The 15,188-nt window shown below is 38.3% G+C and overlaps 1 protein-coding gene across 1 annotated transcript in view; it reads right to left on the bottom strand.

The window, feature by feature from the left end:
• LOC104541140 (colorectal mutant cancer protein) overlaps window positions 1-14,904 on the bottom strand; it is a gene marked incomplete at both ends in the record, with an annotated part of 23,700 nt that extends 8,796 nt beyond the window's left edge. Inside the window, 6 exons of the mRNA XM_010185121.1 lie at window positions 1,052-1,152; window positions 2,332-2,472; window positions 3,325-3,473; window positions 4,187-4,276; window positions 4,583-4,729; window positions 14,698-14,904. Of these exons, the coding sequence (XP_010183423.1) occupies window positions 1,052-1,152; window positions 2,332-2,472; window positions 3,325-3,473; window positions 4,187-4,276; window positions 4,583-4,729; window positions 14,698-14,904 (835 nt within the window). The remainder of the gene's footprint in view (window positions 1-1,051; window positions 1,153-2,331; window positions 2,473-3,324; window positions 3,474-4,186; window positions 4,277-4,582; window positions 4,730-14,697) is intronic.
• Window positions 14,905-15,188: the final 284 nt, after the last annotated feature.

Here is a 15,188-nt window from a genome sequence, read left to right as displayed (position 1 = left end):
GAAAGCTCCCTAGCACATTGTGGAAAGGAATGACCAGAGTTTAGAAGAAAGGTGCATCAAAATCTCAAGACATCCACTCGTAACATTTAGTGTACAGCACACACTACACAGGCCAAGACAGTTACATGAGGGCTTGCTTTGAGCACTAGCAGAGATACAAAATAAGGGGCATGGTCAGCAGCACAGACACTATGGGCTGAGTGCATCTAGCCGTCTGAAACAAGAAACTGACCATGGCAGGCCTGTGGCTCTGAAGCCAGATGGACACTCTGTCTCTAAAAGCTTTCCGTTTGCATTTCAGTGGTTCCTGAGAAGCTAGAGCTATAATTTTGTCTCAATCAGGCAGTTACTATGCTTCATCACAGCATGAAGAGCTGTTATCTCTCTGAAGGTTTCACCTCTTTCTATGTGAAGATTACTATGGCTACCTTCTCCTATCAGTAAAAGGAATGGGTCTGTAAAACCCAGATTAAAGTTCATTGTGTAACACCTCTTTCCATCAGAAAAGTGGAGCCAGCAGGAACACCAAGCTCCAGACACTTCTGAACTGTACCTGTGACAGTGGCTCATTCCATTACTTCCATTACATCCACCACTAAAACACAAGATTAAACTATCTACTAAATAAGAAAAACCCAGAACACACAGGCTAATATGCCTGACAACACAGTAAAATCTAAGATTGAATGTTTTAAAATTTCAAAGCAAAGGTAAAAGATGGGGTGAAAACCTGGAGTAATTTTTTTGCGTTGTTGGCTCGGGGTTTTTTTTGTAGCTACACAATGCTACATTTATACTGTCTTAATCCCACCTTTTCATAGTTTCATTAATTTAAAAATCGCTGGTGAATGTCATGATTTAATTCCAGTCTCTCTTTTTCTTTTCCCCTATTTTTGGATGTGTAAAATAATTTAATTAGCTAAAACCAAGAAAATAACAGAAAGAGTTCTTAAGTGATGGGTCACGAGATGATTCACCATTATAACTAACTCTAATGCTAACTGACATGCAAAAGAAAATATTTAAATAAAGTGATTCATTGACATCTTACCAACGGAACCAACACCTGCAGCTCTGAACTGCCCAAGAATGAGACTCTGCTCACTTTCTGCCAATGCCAGCAGCAGCTCATATGCTTCTATGCACTGTTCACTGAAAGAGAAAAAAAACCTCACAGAATACAAAAATCACACAAAATATATCTGCAATTTAGAGGGGATGAATACCTATAACAGCAACAACAACAACAAAAAGGTAGCTGATGAAGTGCATGACTCCCTACTACCTGTCTAGCAGCAGGCATATTAAATGAATAACACACACAGCTTATATCACAAGTATTCAACAGTCTCTTCTTCCTTATGATGGTCCCAGGTTGGTCTCAAGTAATGTCAAAAGTTAAAACAGAAGAGAATGACCTGATGTGAAGTGAGCTCCAGAAGCATGTTTGAAACAGGCAACAATATGAATGGTGGTTGACATGATCCTTTTGAGAAACTTTTTTCAGGTCTTCTTACTGCACAAAATACAGCACTCTATACTCTGCTGCATAACTATACAATACAAAGTATAATCAAAAGACAAGAAAAATACTTGTTGCTCTGTACTAGCTGTAAGATTTTCCTCCTTACAACACAACAGCTTCTAAATGCAGTTGTGAGCCACTCATTCCTGTTGCATTCTATTTTTTAAAAAATATATACATTAATATACCTATTGGCAATTTAAATTTCCTTGTCATTTGCTCAAAGCTGATAGTTACAGAATACATACTTTAACATACAATTTGTCTTAAGACCAGAACTGCCTATTCCAAACCAGTTGCAGTTGGAGTTAAACACCACCACCTTTTCATATATAGTTTAAAGCAAATTTAGATACTTGTAACCAAATATCAAGCAATTCTTCCATAATTCCAACTGATGTAATATAAAGTCACTCTGAATTATGTGGAGTACAATACTGCTCTTTGGTCCACTGGCCTTGTGAAAAGTGCCAGCCTAATAGAGAGAACTGTATCTTAAGATTGGATACAGCAGAGAGAGAGCCTACACATAACCCCTAATTCAAATGTTAATTCAGTATAAACCTGTGTATTTTTATTACATTGAGTTTACTAGTGCTTGCAAACCAGGGTTGAAATACATGTGGATCAATAACTTCAGATCTGCAGTTCGTAAAGAAGTTTAACGAAAGGGCATTTTTTCACAGAGGAAACAAAAAGAAACAATATTGCTATGACACATCAACAATTTCAGTCTCAAAGACTTCTACCAAGTCTCCCCTGCCCCTTCTTTTTCTGGCTGAGACACTCTCTGCATAGATACATACCTGTACTGCAATGCAAGCCTAAGGGCTGTGGCATTTGACTCGTACTTTCCAACAAGCATGCTCATTCTCTCAGCATTGCTCTTGCACTCTTCCAGTGTTATTGTCAGCAAATCATTCTGGGATTTCAAGTGCTCAATACGGCTGTGGAAAAGGAATTAATTCACAACACTCAAGCTTAGCTTGCAGACACTGTCCTGAAAACTCTAGAACAATCATAATTTAAAACAACAAAAACCATTTGGTACATGTAAGGTTTTTAATGAAGATGGCAAAATCAATCAGTCTGTCCCTCATATCAAGAGCCAAGAGGACAGTAATTTTTCCTAGGACAGCTTCCTTTCCTTCCCATAAAACGTCATCATAACTCCACGCAACAGCTGCAAGCAGAAAGCTGTACACTTATTTCGGAGCCACAAGACTGCAAAGGACAGTTTTGTATTAACCTTTTGCTTATTTTTTCTGCTTCCATTCCTCACTTCCTGCTGTCACATTTGCTTCTGGTTTGAAGTGGTGTATTCACTAGTGCAATGTGTGATTGTGTGTAGGGATCATGCAGCTACATAAATGCCCTCTTTCTTTGAAACATCCAGAATAACCACTTCACTGGAAGTAATATTTTGGTTGTGATTATAGAGGAAACTTCCAAAATATGAACAAAGTTTCAATGAGGCAATGGAATCTCCAAAAGTTCTGGCAACAGTCAAACACAACGTCATACCAGAACTTAACTCTAATATTCTTCCCAATGAGGTTAACTCTGAATCTGAAAAGGAGGCTTCAGAACATCAGTATTACTGTTTTCCATACTAATGGAAAGAATCCTTAGCACACAATTCAATTTGCTCTTTATCAAGTACATTCCATGTTTATCTGCAGCTGCCACAGTTGAGTTGGGACTGAATGAAGAAATGTTCACAAAGGATAAAAACATAGTAACTTTACCAAAGCTAATAGCAGACAACACATTTCAGCATATCTAACTTTTCACCTTACCTATTTAATCTCTCTGTTTCCACTTCAAACTCTCGGATTTTGCTTTCAGAGATAGCAGAGCCATGTGAATAAAGAGTCTGGAAGATTTCCTGGATGTTTGAGCAGTCTTGGAGGGAATGTGCCAAATGTTCGGCCACTGTACTGGACACCTGCACAGGGCAGTTAATAGAACACTGTGAACAACTGATAACCACTGTGATAACCACTGGGTTCCTCCCAAAGGCATTCTGCATGGAGAGCTGTATATGCTTGCAAGCACTCACGTCAAGGCATTCATTATTCAGGTTTTAATGTGAATTTTACATTGAATAGAACATTCACACTTTAAGAAGCTAAAAGTCTCCACTTTAAGAAGCTAATTTGATTTAAAATTCTACTATCCAAAGCGTGAAGCGCACTACTTCATCATACATTTAAAAAGCCTAATATTCAAGTCTTTTATATTCTTGAAAGCTTAGCTAAAACTCAGAGGTAAGTTCTTCAGTGAAACAAATATTAACACACAGAAACAACACTGTTACAGATTTACATTGGCATTACAAAGCACAACCTAGTTCTCTGTTGACTGGAACTTGTGAAATGCAACTGAACTTTTCTTGAAGAATAGTATTTTTGAGGAATTGACTCCAAAATTATCCTCTTGAAATCACACAGAAAATTATTTCTAGCCACTAGTTATGAGAAAATGAGATCTTAATAGTGGGTGAAATATTTTCTGTTGATATATTTGTCTCAAAATAACTTTTAAAGTATTTTCAGTTAGCTCATATATTAATTTAGTAGGAAATTTTAAAGGAACTTTTAATGGAACACAGGTCATCTTCAGAAGGTATCATGTATGCATGTAATTGTTAGTCCTTACCCCTATGCTGCTGATTTCTGATCCTAAGACAGGTCTATCCGATGATGAAGACTCTGATCTTGTCTTTGACAACTTCACTCTTTCAGCAATCTGTAAATCAGAATGCTGCACAGATTACATCATAACCCACACTCTATGAAGATTACAATAAATGCATTTCTTCAGTAGCTACACTGAAGTAAACTGAAGTAAACTATGGTAAAACTGACACCTGTGTTGTAATAGAGAGAATTACAATCATTAGCGCTTAGCTACTTTCTGCAGCTCAAGTTCATGGGCCCACTTAGGACCCCAGAAAACTGTCTGGGGATTCTAGGTATCTCTCAGTAGCTGTGCAAAATGAAGCCTGGTTGTCCTGGATAATGAGAAATGTTACTGCAACACACAACAGCTCACCTTGGCTATAGGAATGTCATTGCTGCTGCTGCTTGTGCTCAGCTCCCCAGTGCTGGGGTTAATGGGCCGACTGGCAGAAGGGAGACGACCTGGGCTGGATGGGCCTGTAGCCTGCACACTTTGCAAACGTGTCTGCAGTTCCCGAACCTACAATAAAACATAATGTTCTGGTTTTTACACTTTTATGGTTTAAATAGTTTGGAGATTTTCTCATTGTCTAGCCAAACCTAACTGCTTCTGGCTTGATCTTAGAAGTTGTAGTTTGTCCTGTGGTGGCTGCAAAGTTTTCATATTGTGGAGCAGATGCATGGAGGTTGTTTTAAAATTCCATTGTTGTCGGTTTATTAAATTATTTGCAATGTGGAAATATGCAAATGTAATACTGTAGAGTAATTACTTAAAGTTCCAGCTTGTTTTATGTAACCCCTTCAGTGCAGCTGTACTGTATGTACAGAAATTATTCTCTCTAGGTTGAGGCTAATGCTGCAGCCTAAGATTGATTCCTCAACAAATCAAACGAAGATCCTGTTGTTATTAAAAAGCTCCAGTGTTGGAAAAACTCGATATAAATACATCACAGAATGACTTTGTCTTATTTAAAGGTCAAAGAAATTCTATCATTAATTGTGCTTTCAAAACTACAGTTAAGTAAGGCTATCATATAGCGAGTAATGTATAGACAAGAAAATACCAGCAAAGTACCCAACCAACAGTTTGAAGAAGCTCTCTGTAAACACACAGAGCAAACACTGCATGGTTCTCATAACACATCAGATACTTCTAGAACTGACATCAAATTGTTTTCAAGACTACAGGGTAAATAAAAAAAACAACCGACCAAAAAAACCAAAAAAAAAACAGCTGCAGGTGCCAAACTATAGCTGAGCTAAAGATTATAGTGTTTACCTTGGAATAATTCACAACAGACAAAGAATAAATGGTTTGCTTAACATAATTATGCCACAAGGTAAAGTGACAGAGCGCATTCTTCCAACAGAGTCTCAAAGAGAGTGAGATGAGAGAAGGGGAAGGAACCATCTGAAGAAGAAATTTCCCTGAATATAGAGTGTTTACCTCAACACACAAGTTTCTATGCTGACATTGTTGGAATAGTCCATTTGCAAAACAGAACTGGTGAAATTTTACCAAAAGTGCAGTGAAATGAAAGTTCAGTACATTTGATATCCCTCTGTAGCACAAAATGCAATTCTGAACCCTATCTTTAAAACAAGGTGGGATTTTATACTAAATACAATACATTTACACAAAGAACTGACTAACCAAGCTGAAACTCCAGAGGCAAAAAGTAACAAAATTTAAGTTGCATTAAAGCCTAGGCTTTCTTCAGCTATAGGATCACCAATTATATCGTCTGTGCTTTAGCAGTCTCTGCTTGAACAACTGGCAGTCAGCGTGTTCTCTACACAACACAGACAGATGCCTTCAACCTACTGCACCGAGGAAAGAGTCCAAGGTGGAACTTTCTTCAGTCACCCAAGCAGTAAGTTATGACTCCTGTGATCTCTACAGTCTGCTTTTACTTCCCTGAAGAGTACCCCTGCCTTTCCCTCAGTCATATACAAACTGAAGGTCAGGTTGCCTGAGGACTTGGTGTCAAAATAGAGATTTTTCTTTAAGCATGTGCAAATTACAGAAAAGAAGAAAAGCCATGTATTTTATGTAACAGAGCAAAATAATTGCATGTTACTAATAAAAAGCTGTAGATAGCAACAGTAAGAGCACATAAAGGCTAACTGAACTCATAACATCCCTGTGCAGTCATGGGGGAGTGCTACACCTTAAACAAAATGAATCCATTGGTCTGTTAAAAAAAGATGAAGTACACAAAACCTCAAATCAAATTCCCAGTGTTTAAAGTAACTTGCTGAAAAATTGATATGGGTGCTTGTCCCCGAATTATACATCCTAACCATAATTACACCATGCAGCTAACTGAGCAGAGAGTATAAAGTGCACGTTCATAGCACATATCTTCTACATATTTGCAGCTGAGGCCTCCTTTGTTCATACAGGCATATATAATTTCAACATGAGCACAGCTGCACAAATGCAAACCTTAAGGACAGAAGTGCCCTACTGATGCAAAGCAACTGTTTCAGCCTGCTGATATGCATAAAACTGAAACAAACCATGTATGCACGTTTCTGTTTGCAGATGTGGTATGGCAGTGCAGATAGGATTTGTACTGCGGCATTAACATTGGAAAAAAAAACCCAACCCCAAAACTTCATTAAATCAAAATCACATTTATTACTATTTCTTTTAACCCAGCCTGTTCCACACTAAATATCCCAAGTGCTTAAGTTGTAGCATTGTTTAAAAGCAAATAAACAGGAAAACCAATAGGGATGTAGTCTTTATAAAATCAAATCCCCGCCTCAATGTCTGACTTAAAAATTGCTAAAATATTTACCTGTGCCCAGCAGCTAGTCTTGGAATATTCTAGTCCAAAACCAAGTAACTTTCTAAATTCAAGGACAATCAGGAAACAAAGTGTTGAAGTGCTTAAAATGCCAAGCATTCATTGACTCCAAAGTTTAAAACCACCTTATGTAAGGACAATATTATATACAACTTTAATGCAGATAGGTTTCCTTTAGTCTATGTTTTATCACTGAGAAGCGATTAACAGCCATGCTTACAAAGCCAATTATTCTTAAGGATCTGTAAAACAACATTAGCAACAGAAAGAAAAATGAACACCACTAAAACAGCCAGGCAAAGCCTTGCTTAGGAAACCCTGTATAAAAGAAAACCCAGAGCACATCACAGATATCAAACTACACAAGTCACTGCTTTAATATTGTATCATAGAATCAACGACAATGTAAAGAAACTGCTTATTCATGCTTCTTGATGTATTCACTGATTCGAGCCTTCATTTGAGAAATTACATGCTTATAAATTAATTGCTATTAATAACTACACTAACATCGGCAACACTGAGTAATGGATGGTAATTCTGGGCAGGATAACAGGAAAAGTTTGTCTGACCCGTAAAATCACTAATCTCACAATTCAGACATTCATCAAGCCCGAATCTCATGACTGGGTTGCCCACCCACCAGACTGCTCAGAGGTTTCTAAGGTAACTATTTCTGGTCACCAAAATCTCCATTGTAAATAGAGCAGTATGCACCATCCCCTCAAAAGTGCTTTTTCACACTAGTAGTAATTCTACAGGAAAAATAAAAGAGGATCAAAGAACAGGAATAAATTAAAAAGGAGTTCAGAAAAGAGAGTTTCCTCTCTGGATTGGCAAATATGTGAGTTATGAAAAGACTAGTTTAAAAAGTATAATTTAAAACTGTCTGACCACCTCCACTCAATACTTCCAGTCTTGAATGTCGTTACCAGTGCAATATAAACTATTTTGAAGGTTATGTTTATTAGTTGAATGAAGGTGACTGCAGTACTGCACATGAGACACAATATATGCTTGAAATGGGAAAAAGAGGAAGGGCAGATCTTGCAGGAAATGGATAACAAAATGGGCAAAATCCAATGGGTGAAGTAAAGAAATGAAACCATTTAAAGAAAGGTTTTTTCATCGTACTTGTATAGAGATGGAAACATCCAAAAGGATAAAAAAACTGCCATGAAGTCCTAAAACTCTAAATTGAGATGGAAAGTGGCCAATAGAAATATCTAATTATAAAAGTAAGAAAAAAAAAAAAAAAAAAGAGAAAAAAAATGAAGCAGCAAAAGTAGAGGGAAACAGGAGAAATCCAGGGAAACACCTGTGAAACCCACAATCAAAAAAACGGAAAGAGCAAAGGTCTTCCAAACAGCTGGAGGAAGTCCAAAGAACAACAGAAGTAAAGAAGTGCTGGAACCTTGGAAAGAGCAGGAGCAGCAGCATTGCTTAATTTAGCAATATGAACCAACTGTTTAGCTGCATATCTAATTTTTTTGCTTTGAATGCTGAGAATTGGAGTAGATAATAGGGAAAAATAAAGCATAATTTCTCATGGGTACCTTAAGAAAATAAAAGACAGCATGGAAGTCTTATTAATGGTGGATTAATAAAAAACTTCGTAAGTGATTAATAGGCATCCTGGACATCTTTGCAGAAATGAATAGTGGGTTACAAAAAATCCTTCAGTGGAATATGCTCACTATCTATAATCATGAAATCTAAGAAACATGTTTTTATGCTTTGTATTTTACACATGACTACTCATAACTACATGATTTGTTAACATATCCTAAATAAGAAACACAGCCACAAATTGCCTGTTTTTTTTCACTGATTTCCACATTCAAATGCCACCTGCTGCTTTTGTTCCTAAACCAGCTGCAAATAAGGGGCATGTCAGCGATTCTTTTATTTCTACCCTACTCGTGACCTGTTTCATCATGCAGTATCTTTGAACCCTTTGAGTAATAACACTTTTTTCGCAGCATTTTAATACTTCATTATTTCCCCCCCTGTTATACAGAGGAGGAAGATGAAGTACAAAAAACCACAGAAAGTGAATATACTTCTCCCTCTTCCTAATTTATTCATGTATTCTGCGTATGTGTGTGGGGGAAGACGGAAAATGAGATAGCAGTGTGATGGTTCAAGCTGCTCTGAGTGGTGAGGGCCCTTCCCAGCCTAAAGCACACTATACCTGTCAATCATGCCTAGTGCTGATTATTTTCAGCCAGGTAATTTTCAGGCCCTCAGAAATGTTTAAACAATTGTGAGCACCAGAGCTAACAAGGTCTGATTTCCTACAGGTTGTCTATTGTGGTTGACTGAGCATGATAAAGAAGTCTTTCTGGGTATTTATGGGGCATTCCTCAACGAATTCTCTGGAGCTGAGTGAGATCGCTCATGAGTTCAAAGGAGGCATTTACAGAATCTCTCTGCTCTCCAAAGGTGTCTACTTTCAAGAAATATGAAAGATCTTAAATGTCACCAGGAATGCTACTCCTGTGGCAGTTCTGAAAACCAATCTGCAGTTTGAACAATTATTTTGAGGAATGGAGAAAGGGAACAACACATAGACACAACAAGCTATGGGAGAACAGGTATGCTACTAGGATTTACACATACAGCTTTTTTAAATAGCAGGAGAGGCTTCAGTGCACTGGGTGATATGAGTATGTTACCAAGCAAGTGCTCCTTTCACACAGAAGTCTCTTGAGCAGCGCTCCATGCGGAAAGACGTGTGTGCTGCATCTCTACAAAGGACACAAAGTAATGAAAACCAAGGACGTGACATGGGAGGTGAAGAGTAGATTCCCTAAAAGCTCTGAGCACAACTGGAGTATTTTCATTCTGATGAGAACACAGCAGAAACAAACACAAGTGAGGGCAGTAAGCCCACCTCAAGCTTTTTCTCATTTCATTTCAGATTAATCACAAAGCATCTGCATACAAGCTTGGAAAGAGAAGCAAAGCTCTAGTTCATTAACAGCTAAGCAGAGATACTGCTGCATAAGCAAATACCATGCAACTGAAGGAGGTGGAGAATGGAAACAGCTTTTGGCTGCCACCTCAGGTTTCTGGTACACACCAAAAGACAAGGAGACAGAACAGTTCAAGGATCACTTTAAGCTGTGCAAGCTGATAATAATCTTTAAAGGCCCATAACATTATCAGTGTTCTCTAGTAATCTGGAACAATACCTTCTGATCCCAGCACGAATGGTGCCAAAAGGACATTAGAGCAGCTCCTGCCAGCTTTGTGTCATCTGAGAACAGTGTAGGTTCAAGAATGCCTGCAAGGCCAAGGATCTGACTCCTGCTGTGGTTTGGGTAGGTTTCAACTCCTTGCAAGAACACTGTATTTTGGGAGACCCTTCATGCTAAAATAAAGTTTCTTGCAGTGGAGGCAATCTGGGCAGCTGGAGGGATCACACATTAAAACCTCACTTTTCTACTCCTTCTGCGGATTATGTTTTCATGAAGGTCTCAAGACAAGGATAGCTAAGATATTGTCTGGGTTTTTTTGTTTGTTTGTCTGTCTGTTTTTTCTAGTCAGTTTGGTGAATTCAGCTGAGTCTGGGGAAAATACAGACTAAACCTCACAACTAAAAGCCATCTGATTAACTGCAGAAGTTGCCGCATGGCTTATGTGGAGAACAGACTTCCAGAGAGCTGGAACCGCCTTTTCCCTTTAGACTTACCTTCAGCACAGTCTCAGGGAAGCCTGAACACTGCCCACCCCCACTGCTTCTTACGCCAGCTGGCTGCTTGGGACTGTGCTGAGGTACTACTACCTGGCAACTTTAATGGGCAGCAATTAAAAAAAAACAACCCATAACTTTTACTTTACAGTCATGATGGGAGTTTATATACTGTATCAGTGCTGCTTACCTGACTCCCCTGGTGGATACAAGAGATTTTGTGTAAGAATACAAATACTACTTTTTCTACTATTATTAAGCCTGTTACCACATGTATCAGTTGTAAATAGTGCTGACTTTATTACTATCTTATTTTCATGTAAAAATAACATTAATCCCATGAACTGCTACAGAAGTTCCCCAGCATCTTATCTGGTATTACTGGATTCAGGATTATGGTCAGCTATGTCTAAGCAGTTTCTAGGGCAGTGACTGGCCCAGACTTTAAATAGATTTTATTTTTAATACAGCAATATCATACTGAGGTAAAAAAAATCTCAGCTTCACAAAATTAGCTGCTACACTGCAAGCATCCTACAGAAATAAGCGATTACCTCATTTACTAATGACCTGTGAGAAACAAACTCCATACGTATGTTTTTTCTTAGCTACTGTTCTAGAAATCAGCTCAATCTGTTAACAGAGCACAGTAAATACATAATTAAATTAAATCTCCAACAAGCCTGAGAAAAAATGTATCAAAAGCACTCTGCTTGATTACAGACATTGGTCTAAAGTAACAGACCTATTGATCTGGTCACCTTCAAGCTTATTCACTTCACCCAATTTAATTTGAGAAGAACAATAACTAAGTTTTAGTTGGATCTCCTTTCCCACTCTCCAGGGAAATAATGTGAAGTGACTTGGAGTTCAGGTGGCATACAGAAAATATTTAATAGACCAAATAAAACATTTATTTTCTTGCAACTATGGACAGAAAGTTGTGTTAAAAATGCAAATATGGTTTCCAGTGCAATGATTACATAGCATTGCTGACAGGGCCGTATGCCATGAACAAACTTCGTTGGTGAAGGCAATAAACCCCCACCAATGTTGTTCTGCAAGTGCAAGATGATACTAAAAACTAAAGGTGTAAACTAAATGAAAACAACTGGAAAAAACCCCAAACCTGTCAAATGTGCCTGAATGTAGAGGCTGCTTGATTTTGTTATGCTCTGTGCCAATCCAACATTAATTCTTCATCTACTGGGCAAGACATCTATTCAATCTGTCCTAGAAGAATTTCCTTAATTAAAGGAGAGAGAACATTTAAACTGGCTTGCTGTATACCAGAGAAAGCTCACAGTCTCTATAGAGCAGTTCAAGATGTACCCTCCTCAGGTTCTGTGGTCTGAACACTACTCGGGTCAGTAATGTCCCATTGCTGCTTTCATCTGACAATTGCTCTAGCTGCCGATATGAAATAAGTTGATGACCTCAATTCTGTTTCCAGGCAAGATGCTTCCACAACAAAGACATCAGTAACACATGCAGCAACCCTGCTAACAGGCCCAATAGACAGGCCAGCAACTACTAGATCAGTCCTAGGCCCTACCCACCCTAAGAAAATTATGGAAGATTTAATAACATAGCCAATACTTGTGTGGCTCCACAAATGCTTGGTTCACTGGGTATTCCAATATGGACTGACCAAGTTAAGCAATTTCCACACATGCAGAGAACTAAAGTGCATTTTCCTCCCCATTCATTCCAACCCTCTGCTGCTGCTGGCAGCCAGACAAAAACACAACAGTTTTGTGCAGAGATACTAGGGCTAGCTCTAGAATTAATGCAGCTGTATTAACAGGGCCCACTCAAAGTACACTTTTCTGCTTTCCTCTGGATAACAATCCTAATACAACAATCCTGGTTTTAATAGGTATCTCTGCATAGTCAAACATTTCATTATACAAACATAACTTTAATACTTTAAAGCTCCATTTTCAAATTAGTTAGTAGCCTTACTCCTTACTGTTTCTTCAGAACCATAATACTCTTGTCTGTTAGCCACCACACAGTCCAATTTCTGGCCTAATATCATAGAATGGTTTGGGTTGGAAGGGACCTTAAAAATCATCTAGTTCCAATCCCCCTGCCATAGGCAGGGACACCTCCCCCTAAACCAGGCTGCCTAAAGCCCTGTCCAACCTAGCCGTGAACGCTTTCAGGGAGGGGGCATCCACAGCTTCCCATGGGTGATTTATATTAATCTGTTATTGCTCCAATTTTGTCCCAAAGTTTGTACAGCCATTAGGGCCCATTCTCACTTGCTTTCTCCAGCACTTACAAAGAGCCATCAAATTCAGATTTTACTTTGCCAAGCTGAGCAGGACAAACTCTTTTAGTCTTACTTCTCCAAGTAAGCTGCACATTTCTCTAGACTCTTTTTTTTTTGCTATTTTTAACTGAATCTTTTCAAGTGTAAAAGGTAAAAACTACGTATAACATTCCAGATCAGATCTGATCGTTCTTTATGTAGTCTTTCCAATCTCTATTGGTACATTGTAGGATTGAATTTGCCACCATGCATCAATGGCTCAGCCATGCTGATCCCTGAGGGTACAAACACAAATTCTTTTCCTCTCTTCTGTTTTTTAACTGAGGAGCTGCTGTCAACATAAATTCTTGTTACTAACCTTTTCAACACCTTAATTTGCATTTCATACTTCTCAAAATTTCATTTTTAAATTAATTGTATCCTCACAACTATCTATTTTTCTCTTGTTTGATATCCCAGTACTGATCTGTATCATCTGTAGTGTAAATATCCCCATTTGTGTGAGTTTCACAAGCACGCTTCTATTCTCTGCTCACTTGCCCCTCCCTGCCCCCCAGTCCCACAAAAATTCACCAGGTGTATAAATGCTACTTCTGTAGCTCAAGGGGTAGTACTGTATTTGTTTAAAAAGAAGTGTCACTATAGAATGATCCCAGAAACTTCAGGACTGAAAACTATTTACATTAATAGTACAGAATAAAATTAAATTATACAGAGGAAAAGCTGAAGTGGTCTTGTTTTATATGATAGCAGATTACTATACTTCCCTCACCATATGTACTTTTTTTTTAGTGTTAAGAGAGACTAGAATATTGGAAGCCTCACATAACGCAGTTTGAGGCTGAAACAATACAGTCACTATAGAAAAACGTTGTTTTAGAAACACAGTATATGCATAAAGTTCACCCTGCAGCCAGAAGGTAAAGAGCAACACTTCCAATAATTTTACCAAGATACAGTGGTCTAAACTGTCACTCAAATTAAATACAAACTTGAAATTGCCTGTTTAAAAAACAAAAAATCTTACTTCATCTCTAACCAAAACTCCTCAGATTTACCAGGGATAAAATTAACAAATTTTGGAAGTAACAGAGATTGACGTCACATTCTCTTGGACCTTTCATCTCTTTTTGTGAACAAATTTCCAGTGTTTTGCTTTCTCCACTTCAGACTCCACACAAAGCACCGGGCCTTCATCTGACCTTGCAGCATCATAAAACGTAGATGGAGAAGCAGGACATGGCTAGGACTACTCATTTTTCAGTTCTGAGAATTATTACCCACTGACAGGAGTCCTGCTCTTTTTCTTTCTCCTAATCACAAACTGAATTTCCACAAAAAAAACAGAGAAATATTTGTTGTTTACAGGAAAAAAAAAAGGCTCACAGGAAAATTCACTAAACAAACATCTGCTTTCTCTACAGACAAGTTACATATTGTTCCCTGCAGATGAGTATCAGATTTTCTGTTAACGCATGATTTCTGACATCAGGTTGTTGTACACCTTGGCTGTTCATCACACAGTCTTTCCAATTATGTTCAGCTTTGTCCTAGTTCTGCAACTTATACAGCTCAGCTTTAAAAACAAAATGCCCTACAGCCAGTACAGAAAGTGAGATGCAAGAGAATCTAGTTCTGGTGACAAAATCACGGAGGCCAGGAGGAACAATAAGCCATCATCTACACAGCAGCCTTACCCTTCTACGCAGTCTGTCCCTTTCTTCACGAATCGCGTTCATGGTGGCCTTGGTCCTGTTCAGCTCCTCCTCCTTGCTACACAGCATGGCTGTGAGGCTCTCATTCTCTTCCCTCAAGCCAGCTAGCTCCTTTTCCCATTGAGACCTCTCTTCAGATAGATTTGAGTAAAGGTCACATCCCAGTACACCTTCAATCTCTTCTACGGTCTGCAGAAATACAGCAATCAAAAAACAGAAAACAGTGGAGAATTGAACAAGACTGATGCTACACAGGACAGAAGATTGCAACAGGCAATTATATATACTGATATACACACACAGCTTCACAACACCATGAGTTTACTTCTTTTGTTTGATAAGTAATACCAAACAAAATTACTGTTTATTTTGTTTGATAGTTTGACCATTTTATTAAAATATTTCATACTGGCCAACACCAAAGCAGACAGATGTTTTACACGCAAATAAAATACATGCAAACCTTGAGGGAC

Source organism: Mesitornis unicolor, unplaced genomic scaffold (genome assembly GCF_000695765.1).
Source record: "Mesitornis unicolor isolate BGI_N332 unplaced genomic scaffold, ASM69576v1 scaffold17415, whole genome shotgun sequence".
Classification (NCBI taxonomy): Eukaryota; Metazoa; Chordata; class Aves; order Mesitornithiformes; family Mesitornithidae; genus Mesitornis; species Mesitornis unicolor.
The sequence above is the reverse complement of the archived record's forward strand: the minus strand, read 5'-3'. Positions and strand labels throughout refer to the sequence as shown.